The sequence below is a fragment of the Hyaena hyaena genome, unplaced genomic scaffold (genome assembly GCF_003009895.1).
Source record: "Hyaena hyaena isolate Hyena2069 unplaced genomic scaffold, ASM300989v1 scaffold_198, whole genome shotgun sequence".
NCBI lineage: Eukaryota > Metazoa > Chordata > Mammalia > Carnivora > Hyaenidae > Hyaena > Hyaena hyaena.
The window spans coordinates 1,119,914-1,131,944 of NW_024080829.1; the positions used below are offsets into that span (position 1 = coordinate 1,119,914).

The window sequence follows — 12,031 nt, forward strand, 5'->3', positions numbered from 1 at the left end:
AAATCATCTAGCTGCCAACAAAGTAAAATTCAAGATTTCTGGAATCTAATCAAAAAGTGTCAAGCAAAGAAGAAAATACAGCCCATAAGAAGATCAATAAGTTGAAGCTGATCCAGAAATTATAATGATAGAAGTAAGAATGACATTAAAAGTTGTTATAAATGTATTCCATATGTTCAAATAAAGGAAACACTAAAAACACAAAGTAGAGAAGAAAAACATATAAAAAGGATAAAAATCAAATTTCTAGAGAAGAAAACTAATTTAATGTCTATAATTTTAAAAATGCAACGGAGTGGACTAATAGCATATTAGATATTTCAAGGAAGTAAAATAGTTAGTGAAATGGTAAGCAAAACAACAGAAACTAAAATAAATCAAAGAGAAAAAGAAAAAAATGGACACACCATTACTGAGCTTTGAAACAGCTCAAGCAGACAAATATACACATAGATTTTGAGTCCCCAGTGAGGGAGTAAGGCAAAAAACAAACTAAATATTTAAAGAAATAATGGCCAAGGTTGGGTTTTTTTTTTTCAAATTTGATTAAAACTATAAACCCACACATACAAGATCATCAATGAACCAGCACATGAAACATGAAGAAAAATACAAAGGCACATCATAATCAAATTGCTTAAAACCAATGATAGAGAGAAAATATTAGAAGCAACCAGAGAATAAAAGATATATTACACATGGAAAACAAAGAAAATGGAGACAGCAAATTTCTTTTCAAAAATATTGCAAGAAAGAAGAGTGAGGCAAAAACAGTAAAGAACTTAGGGAGAGGAAGTATACTATCAACGTAAATTCTTTATCCAGTGAAATAGTGACAGAAAAAAAAAAACCCCTTTTTTAAGAGCAAATTAAGCCTCATGCAAACAGGAGGTAGGAAATAAAGATGAGAGCAGAAATCAGTGAAATCAAAGCCAGAAAAACAATAAAACACAAGGCTGATCATTTGAAAAGATCAGTAAAATGATAGACCTTCAGTTAGACTAACCATGGAAAAAAAAAAAGACACAAATTACCAGTATGAGAAATAAAAGACAAAACATCACTACTCATCCTATAGACAGTAAACTGATAACAAGAGAAAACTATGAACAACTAACTCCATCAATCCGACAAAGAGAAATGGACCAGTTCCCTAAAAGATACAAACTACCAAAACTCACTCAAGAAGAAACTAAACAACTTGAATAGTCTTATATATATTAAAAACTTAAACTGTACTTAAGTCTTCCAAATAATGAAAATTCTAGGCCCAGATGGTTTTGGTGGAATACATTTAAGGAAAAACAAATTCTACAAAATTTCTTCCAACACATAAATGAGAACACTTTCCGATTCACTCCATAATGCCAGAATTTCCCTAATACCAAAACCAGAAAAAAAACTTCATTAAAAAAACTACAGACAAATATCTCTCATGAACATACATAAAAAGAGTACTATATATACACGAGTGGAATTCATCCAGAAATACAAGATTGATTCAATATTGAAAATCAATGTAATGCACTGTATTGACAAATTAAAGAAACACATTATGATCATTTCTAAGATGCTGAAAATGCATTCAACAGAATTCAACATGCATTTTAGATTTTAAAAAAGATCTCTCTGCAAACTAGGAATAGAAAGGAATTTCACATAATACAGAACTTCCCTAAAAAAAAAAAAAAAAAAAAAAAAAAACAATCATACTTAATAGTGAGGGAATAAAGAGTTGTTCGGGGACACCTGGGTGGCTCAGTCGGTTAAGCATCCGACTTTGGCTCAGGTCATGACCTTGCAATTCATGAGTCTGAGCCCCAAGTCAGNAAAAAAAAAAAAAAAAAAAAAAAAAAAAGCTACCATCATACTTAATAGTGAGGGAATAAAGAGTTGTTCGGGGACACCTGGGTGGCTCAGTCGGTTAAGCATCCGACTTTGGCTCAGGTCATGACCTTGCAATTCATGAGTATGAGCCCCAAGTCAGGCTCTATGCTGACAACTCAGAGCCTGGAGCTTGCTTTGGATTCTGTCTCTTCCCCTCTCTCTGTCCCTCTCCCATTCACACTCAGTCTCTCTCTCTCTCAAAAATAAACATTAAAAAGTTTTTTTTTAAAAAAAAATGTTGTTTAATAGGTACAGAGTTTTAGTTTGGGAAAAAGAAAAATTTCTGGAGATCTGGAGATGGATGGTGGTAATGACTGCACAGCAATGTAAGCACACTTAATGCAGCCAAATTATACATTTAAAAATAGTTAAAATGGTAAATTTTGTCATGTATATTTTACCACTGGTTAAAAAAAAATTCCCATATATGGCTTCGTGGTTGCAAGCTATAACTGTGGTTTCTATAATGCTACCATTACACACAAAAGAGCAGGGTTAACCCTACCTGGGGAGAAAAATTAGTCAAAGACTTAAATGTAAGAGCTAAAACTATAAACTCTTAAAATATAAGGTAAATCTTCATGACCTTGGATTTGGCAATGGTTTCTCAAATGTAGTACCAGAAATACACACAAGAAAAGAAAAAATAGATGCACTGGGATTCATCAAAATTAAAAACTTGTGCTTCCAACGCCACTATTAAGAAAATGAAAGAGGCAGCCCACTGACTAAGATAAACTATTACACATCATACATATTGTATCCAGAATATATAAGAATTCTTACTACTCACTAATAAAAAGACAAATAAATAACCCAATTAAAAGGGGGCAAAGGATCTGAATAGACATTTCTCCAAAGAAGATAAACACAATGGCCAATAAGGAAATGAAAAGATGCTCAGTGTCATTAGTCACTAAAGAAATGCAAATCAAAAAACACAATATATCATTCACACCACTAGGATAGCTATAATCAAAAAGATAGTAAGTTTTAATGAGGGTGTGTAGAAACCGGAACTCTTGACATACTGCCAGTGGGGATGTAAAATGGTGCAGTCACTTTGGAAAACTGTTAGTTCCTCAAAAGGTTAAACAGAATTACCAATGACCCAGCAATTCTACTACTAGATATAGATCCAAAAGAATTAAAACAGGTGCTCAAAACTTGTATACAAATGTTCAAATGCAACTTTATTTATGACAGTAAAAAGACAGAAGCAATCCAAATGTCTATCAACTAATAAAATGATAAATCAAATGTGCAATATCCATACAATAGGATATTATTTGGCAATAAAAAGGAATGAAGTACTAATACATGATGCATGGATAAATCTTGAAAATCTATGATTAGTGAAAGAACCCAGTCACAAAGAATCAAGTATCTTATAATTCTATTTATATGAAATGTCTAAAATAGGCAAATCTATAAAGGTATAAAATAGATAAAGGTTTGCCTCAGGCTGGTGAGGATGAGCAGGGTGGGAGATGATGGGTAAAGGGTAATGGGATTCTTTTTTGGAATGATAAAAGGATGTTTTAAAGTTGACTGCAGTAATGGCTGTACAACTCTTTAAATACACTTGACCACCAAAATACGCCCTTTAAATGACAAATTCATATGTGAATTGTATCTCAAAAAGCTGTTACCAAAATATGAATATATACTTATATAGAAGGGTAAAAGAACTATTTCTGAGAAATAAGAACATTTATGAATCAAAATTCTTCACAAAATATTCAGTCACTTAACAAAACGTTATTACTTGGTCATTACCATTTGCCAAGCAGTAGAGATACAAAGATTAACAAGACAAAAGGTCCAAGGGATATATGCATACTTTGTGTAGTAGGTGTATTATATTCACAAGTCATATATGTGTATTTTGTGGGTGTGTGTTAGGGATCACACTTCAAGATCTTCGGTAACTGAGAAGTCAGAAAACAATTTTTCAGGGAGAGAAGACAACACACGTGGAAACAAGAGTGGTTCAATAAGATGAGAGCATAATGTAAGAAAAAAGTGAAGGAGACATGAGCCAGGTTACAAATACCAAACTAAAGAGATTAGATTTCATTCTAAAGATAATCAACTGGTAGTCATACTGATGGCTTTTAAGCCAGATCAGTAATTTCTTTTGGCTAAATTACTCAACAAAGTGTTGGGAGGGATGGACTAAATGGTAAGATCAGATGGTATACAATTACTCCATATCTGCGCAAGGTGAAATAAAGAAGTGTAGTACCATAGAAGAACCACACTAACTCTACCAATGATATCCTTTACACTAAATGAAAATCTGTGTTTTTAGCAAAGACTCATCAAGTATTTATTGAGTACTGATCAACTATAACATATAAGTACAGCATATACTTCTATGATAACCTCAACATAACTTATAAATTCAAAAGAAGACATGCATCGAAAACAGCAAATTAAGAGCTTTCCTTCTATAACTTGACAGAAAAGTCTTTGATTTCACCAAAGTTAACCAGGGTCAGAGCCGAGAGCAGAAACTGTTGATCTTTCCACTAACTTTTGTATCTCTCTCATTTCTCCTGCAGACTATAAATCTGAGAAAAGTAAGGTATAAAAAGAAAAATGGAATGAAAGAGTTAAACTTCTAAAATATTTAATACACTTAAAACTACAATCTTGATTTTGGCACAGAGTATTTCCTGGTTAAAAGTAATCTATTTTCCCAAATGTGCTTTCCTGTTCAATTGTTATTACTTAAAACTATAAAAATGCACAAGAGAAGTTGGCAGGGAAGACTAGGATCTTGGGAGTGATAGAAGACACTCTTCTGTCTAGACAACAAGAAGCAAAATCAAAAGAAACCGAATTCAAAAGCCTTGCCAAGAACCAATATGGAATTAATAGAATTTCCACAGGTTGTATATCTATTCCAAAAAAAGCAATCTGTTATTTAGTAAAGCATCCCAGAAACCCTCAATCCTTTGAATCTGTTAAAAATAAAGAACATATAGAATACAGTACTGTTTTTAAAGAACAGAAACTCAAATTCCTTCTAATTATCCTGAGGGTATATGAAGAATGAAATGTAATTATGGTCAATTAAACTATTTAACTCTCTGCACAGGAAAAGTAATGCTAATGAGCTCATCTTATGAAATTCAACTGCCTTGTCACATTCTGATGTTCTATTCTCATCTGAAAAGATGCCAAATGAAAATACACCAGGAAATTTTGAATATGTAATTAGTGAAACAGTCTTTTGATTATTCACATAATTAAGTTTGCTACTTTTAAAAATGGGAGTAAATGAGGTATGTTTATTTAACTAATGACATTTGGTATACACTCAATTTGACTGCGGACTACCTCTAAATTTAATCTGGATCCAAGCTTACAAAGAGGTTTGGGGGTATACAGTTAGTCTTAAGGCTCTGGTTGCAGTTCTCTTTACAAAAATTGGTTCAAATAAAAGTAGAGCCCTCTCTTTTTATTGGCTTTTAGCTTATTCTGAACCAAATGTCCAAATTCTGAAAACTGCAATCCAAAAGAAATACAAAAAGTATAAAGATGGATTATTTACAAATAATGAAACAACCTAAAACTACATAAAATGAAATAGGGAAACCCTGGGGGTGGGGGTGATTTAAGATGTATAAATGAATTAAACTTGATGGTAATCAATTTGTATATATTTGGTTAAGACTGTCATTTATCAGTGATAATTGCTATAGTATATATAAAATGGTTTATTGCAAAGATAGTATGTAAATTCAACTACTGAAAGTAGTTTTAGATAAATTTTGTTTATCTTAATAAAATGAGAATTTTTAATACATCAAGAAAGCAACATGTTTTGGCAGAAAATATAAAAGACTACTCTGTATCCTTAGGAAGGATACAGACAACTAAGCAATATTACAGGCATATTTATTCCAAAATTGTTAAGTTCACTGAATAAACAGGATTAAAATTCGCTAAAGAAACCACTTGTTTTATAAAATATGAAGAATCTGAAAAATGTTACATGAAGGTTAACAGACTATATTATGCTTTAGTACAGAAGAAGGATGAAATATTCTTTAAATATATGTGAAATTGACCATCTGTTTTTGTTTTTGTTTTTCAAGAAGATTATAGTTGTTCACTTATCCATTCAACAAATATTGATTGGACATCTATCATGTGCTAGGATAAAAATAAAGGATAAAAATAAGAACTATTCTCATAGAACTTAAAATTCCTTAAAAGGCCATCCAGCTTAGACCCATTATCTAAAAATTTAACAATTTTATAGAAAGAAGATATATAATTGATAGTTTTCATTTTCTTTTTTTAAATCCCTACCTAAAGATTATCCAGTATTATTCCTCATAATGAAAACTAAACTCTAGTGGCAAATTAAAAAGGACTAAAGTAAAAATAAAATAAGATTTTATTTAAGCTCTATATAATTTTAAACTTTTATCACATAATTATAAATTAAAACATCTTTCTGGGGGGAAAAAAAACAGGGCTTAATGACATTTGCCCCAAACTTTAAAACCACATACTTTAGTCTGGTAATTCCACTTCTGGGAATCATAAATGCAAAGGTTTGTACATAAATATGTGTATAACCATATTAGAGAAAAACAGGAAGAAAACAGATTTTTTAGAATGGAAGAAGGATAAAACAATTACAGTTTAACACATAACTATTAAATAGTCATTAAAATGATGTTTGCTGAAAAATTTTAAAGTAAAATGGTGACCATATAATTTTAAGTGAAAAAAGCAAAATATAAAACTATATACCCTAAGATTAGTTATATTGAAATATCTATATGCACAGAAAAACAATCTTTAAACATTTTTTAAACTATTAGAACTATAACAAAATATTAACAGTTGTTATTTCTGGGTGAAAAACTGAAATTTCAAAATGCACGCTCACATAGTCCAAGATTCTAAGGAATCCTATGGTAAAGAAATACATTTTATTTTAATTACCAATTAATTGTAAAACACATTTGACTTTTAATACACCAGTTGGTACAATCACCAATTCAGAAAGTCCACAAAAAGGAAACATTACATTTAAGTAAGTAGCTAACACTTATGGTCTCCTGAAATTAATAATGCATTATATTATAATTGGCAATATTCCCATCTTAAGACATTTCTTTGAAACTTAAATATAACTAGGCAAATGTGATTTAGAAGTTTTAATTTCACACGCTGAAATCTTACCTCAAAAGATGCTGCATCCTCAATTTACTATTAAAAAATGTTGACTATTAAATACCAGCTTGATACAGGTTTTCTATAGCAAAGTAGTAAACCTGCAGAAATAATTTGGAGATATTTTTTGTAGATGTAATAGGCTAAAGGCAGAAGAGTAAAATTTAGCAATCCAATTATAGAAATGTTGACTTCTCAGGAAAATTTTTACAATCTGAAGTAAAAAGCAATGTAAAAAAGTACTTTGACTAGGGCTAATCACTCTGGAGTTCATGAGTAACATCACAGTACACCATGGCCTCAGGCCAAGTAATAAAGTGCCAAATGGAAAATGGCTCAAGTCCACGGATTGTAAATACTGTATCAAAAGAAAATAAAGGAAAAAAAGATCTTTCACTAGAGCAATTAAAAACGCAGTTGTAGTACCAGTTTCTCTGATGAATAAATCAGTTTAGCAATTCCAAAAGTGGACAGCCACTGTTTAAACACATTCTCTATTGGCAGTAGTTTTAAATTTTAAAAACTTACTGTATGTTTCTTTAGATCCTAAATTTTTTTAAACACTAAAGTGTTTTTGGATGGTGTAGCTGGTTTATAACTCTATCACTTGAAATTTTCACATGTGGCATTTGATGATTATGCGTTTACTTGATCCATTACATTATGTAACAGTAGCCAATAAAACACAGATAAATACAAGATATTCATACAAATGTGCCCAAACTTTAGACCATAAATTTCAGTGAAAAGCTTCTACTAATCCAACGTCAATCAATGATTATTCCATAGATCCATTTGTCAATTTATTCATACTAAATTAGCATGTTCTGCTACAGAACTTCTGTAGAACCCCAAAGTTAAGCTATAAGTTCATTAGTGAGTTTGAAAAAGTTTTCAAAAAAAAATTAAAATCACATTAAGTTGCCTAAACTAGAAGTTAGTCCTTAGAGTTAGTGCCTAACTTAGGGCACTGTTTTCCACCTTAATTTACAAAACAACTGTGTTCTATAAGAAGTAAGCAAGCATCTTCATCACTTGCGCTTTTGCTAACTACCATAAAGTTTAGTGGCTCAAATCAACACACATTTGATTATTTCTGACAATTCTAAGAGTTAACTGGGTGGTTCTTCTGGTCTGGGTAAACTTGAGCTGGGGTGGGATAGTCTAGCATTGTGTCTGACACATGTGTCACATGTCTGACAATTGGCCGGATGACTGAAAGGAGGGAATCTCAGCTAAGAGGGCTCACTTATGCTCCATATGGTATCTCATCTTACAGGAAACAAGTACAGATATCTTAGCAGAATGAATGCAGGGTTTCCAAGAGCCACAAGAAAAAGCAAGCCCCAAGTGCTTTCAAGTCGGCTTGCATCATGATTGCTAATATCCGATTAGCCAAAGCAAGTTAGTTACATGGCCAAGTAGAAATTCAAAGGGTGGAAAACCTGACTCCATCTCTTTTACGGTAGGAGCTACAAAGCTGCACTGCAAAAGGAGCAAACAAAATTGTGGGAAAAATCTGCAGTCAGTTTGTGCAATCTACCACATTGCAAAATGCAGAAAGTATCTGTTCCACATGGTCCAAGGCCAAATAAGTTTCCATAATAGCTCTCTTTCACACTTCTTCACATTAAAAAACCCTGAAAAGTCCTGCAGCAAAGAAATACAATTGGTTTTATTTAAGCCGGTACTTCCCAAACTTATTTGGCCACAAAATACATTTTACAAGGAACAGTCCCTTTTAAAAGTGAAAACCAAACGAGCAAAACAAACAACAAAAGTGAAAACAAACCTACTGATCTCTCCCCACTGTATCATTCCACACAGTCTATTCCATTGACTTAATATCTTTTTAGTCTCTTTCAGTTTTTTGTTTGTTTTAGCTTATAGCAATTAAAACATTAATGACCAAGAGAACTTTCCCCACACAATGGGGAAAAGGGTATAAAACTATGCCTGACTCTCTAACATGGCTCTAAGTTTTAAATAATGGTAATGTGTGAGCTTTTACAAGGGAGTATCTCAGAAGCAATACAACAAACTCAAAAAGAAAAACTAAAGGGGTGATATTACAGAAGCAAATGGAAAGACTAGTCACAGAGTTCCATTCTTCCATCAGTGCTCTCCTAAACTGTCAGAGAGCTGATCTGTAAACTATCCTCAAGCTATACCAAGATATAAGCACTCTCCTTATGATCAAGCCAACTTAAACAGCTCATCTCTTACCCCAATACAATGCAGGACACAGTGTCAATGCTTTGTTTCAATGCTCGTTTTCCAGAAATATTAATATATTCAAAGAAACATTTCTTTCCTGAATGTTAGGCCCACTTGGGTGCTAAGAGAAAGTAACAGATGATCCCCCCCTCCCTTAAAAGGTAGCTTCTGATGCCCTTGTGGTGACTTGACAGTGAACTATGCAAAGCATGTAAATGATGAAGAAAATGTAAAAGAACGTGAGGAAACACCAGGCATCATAACTTGAAGATTTTTTTAATTCTAAAATTAGCCTAGCTGACATCTTCTTATAAGACTAAATATGCGCATAATCCAGCAGTTGCACTCTTGGGCATTTCAGAAAAATAAAAACTTAAATTTACACAATACGTGCAGATAAATGTTCATAGCAGCTTTATTCATAATCACCCAAAACTGGAAACAGCTCAGATATCCTTCAACAGGTGAATGACTAAGCAAACCATGGTACAGCCATACCATGGAATACGACTCAGCAACAGAAAGGAACAAACTATTGTTGAACGTAACAACTTGGATGAATCTCCTTGGAATTATGCTAAATGGGAAAAAACTAATATCGAAGGGCTGTATACTGTATAATTTGATTTACATAACATTTCAAAAATGACAGAATTTTAGAAACAGGTACAGAACAAGGTTAGTATGGTTATGAAACAGCAAAGCAGGAGATCACTGTGGTGATGGAACTATTCAGTAACTCAGTTCCGGTGACGGATACACAAAATTTTACAAGTAATAAAACTTCACAGAACTAAACACACACACACATAAGTACAAGTAACACTGTGGAAGTCTGAATAAGATCAATGATTTTATCAATATCCTGCTTGTGATATGTACTAATTGTTTGCAAGATGTTACCACTCCGGGGGAAAGTAAGTGAAGAATACACAGGATCTCCCTATAGTATTTCTTACAACTGCCCTGAATCTCCAATTACATCCATAAAAATTTCAATTAAAACTTTTTATTTTTAAGTTTAGCCTGGGCATGTTGTCTCTGCAGTCTCTGTTTCTTTCAGAATTTTTTTTTTTAATATTTTTTATTTATTTCTAGGAGAGAGAGAGAGAGAGACAGCATGAGCAGGGGAGGGTCAGAGAGAGAGGGAGACACAGACTCTGAAATTGGCTCCAGGCTCTGAGCTGGCAGTCAGCACAGAGCCCGACGCAGGGCTCGAACCCACGAACCGCGAGATCATGACCTAAGCAAAAGTCGGATGCTTAACCGACTAAGCCACCCAGGCGCCCCTGTTTCTTTCAGAATTTAACTCAAACAGCATAGTTAGCATGGAGTACAAATGACTTACATTTGGTACATCAATTGCTACTTCCCTCATAGCACTGGGCCTGATGTCATTCATCCCTTGTAAGAAATCATTCAGAGTAATCTTCACCAGCCCAGCCATCTTGCTATCAGAGAGGTTAGGCTGTTTCTTCAAGACTCTCCGTAAGGCATAGAGACCTGCAAAGAGAAAAGTATTACAAGATTTATCTTCTACCCCATAAATACAGACTGAACCATTACCAATAAAAATAATAATAAATCCAAACTACATACTTCTGGCATTTCAAATTGTTTGTGCTTGTGCATATAAATGATGGTAGAAGGGTAAGGAGGGAGACTAAAAAATGTGGGAGATGAAGGCAAAAATATGCTTCTATACCCATCTCTGTGATACTGGGGCTGAGACTGCAAATTTATTTTAGCTCCATGGTAGGCTTTGCCAATGCTAGAGCAAAGCTCCAGAGGGAGATAACAAAGCTGAAAGGGGAAGAAAGGACTCATTCCCTCCTATTTACATCCCATAGATTTCCTATACATTTGCTAGTCCTGTGACTGTCATTCTACCAACCCTTAAGGGACAGCAGCACCGAACTAGCAATGCCACCTTCTAAGAGGTCTGAATCAGCCTTCAAATTATGAGACTATTCTTCAGGTATCTGAGTTACAGCTCAGCTTCTAGGTTTTAATAATCTCAACCTATTCCCTTTCTCCCCGCTCTCCCTAGACTTAGGAGTGAGAACGGCTTCCTATAGTTCCACCCGCCTTTCAATTACCTAGTTAATAATTTTATAATTGGTTATTCTTTATATTAAATTTTCTCTGTAAAAATAACTAGCCTGGGTGGCTCAGTCAGTTAAGCATTCAACTTCGACTCAGGTCATGATCTCACAGCTTGTGAGTTCGAGCCCTGAGTCTGGCTCTGCGTTGACAGCTCAGAGCCTGGAGTCTACTTCAGATTCTGTGTCTCCCTCTCTGTCCTTCCCCCACTCATGCTCTGTCTCTCTGTCTCTCAAAAATAAACAAACAAACTGCTATAGGTTTTACCTCCTAACTGGATCATGACAGAAATAACAATCACATGAGATGTCTTTAGAATTTCCCTTTTACTCTCTCCTGATTGTCTCTCTCTGTCTCTCCAAAATAAATAAATGTTAAAAAAATGTTTTTTAATAAAAATTTTTTTTAAATGCTGACTGCATATTTTTGGTAAATTACAATAAAACTTCCCTAAAAACAGTATTAAGGAATCAAGGTCTATATACAACTAAGTCAACAATAATGCAAATAAATAAGCAGAATTTATCTTACCAGACATTAAGACAGACTACAATTAACAGTATTAAAAATAATGTATGGAGCACCTGGATGGCTCAGTCAGTTAAGAGCCTTAACTTTGGCT

At 33.4% G+C, this 12,031-nt stretch overlaps 1 protein-coding gene across 1 annotated transcript in view; it reads right to left on the minus strand.

The window, feature by feature from the left end:
• The window catches only part of SPATA5 (spermatogenesis associated 5), a 323,817-nt gene that overhangs the window by 273,374 nt on the left and 38,412 nt on the right, over nucleotides 1-12,031 (minus strand). The window contains exon 10 of the mRNA XM_039241597.1: nucleotides 10,655-10,809. Coding sequence (XP_039097528.1) covers nucleotides 10,655-10,809 — 155 coding nt within the window. The remainder of the gene's footprint in view (nucleotides 1-10,654; nucleotides 10,810-12,031) is intronic.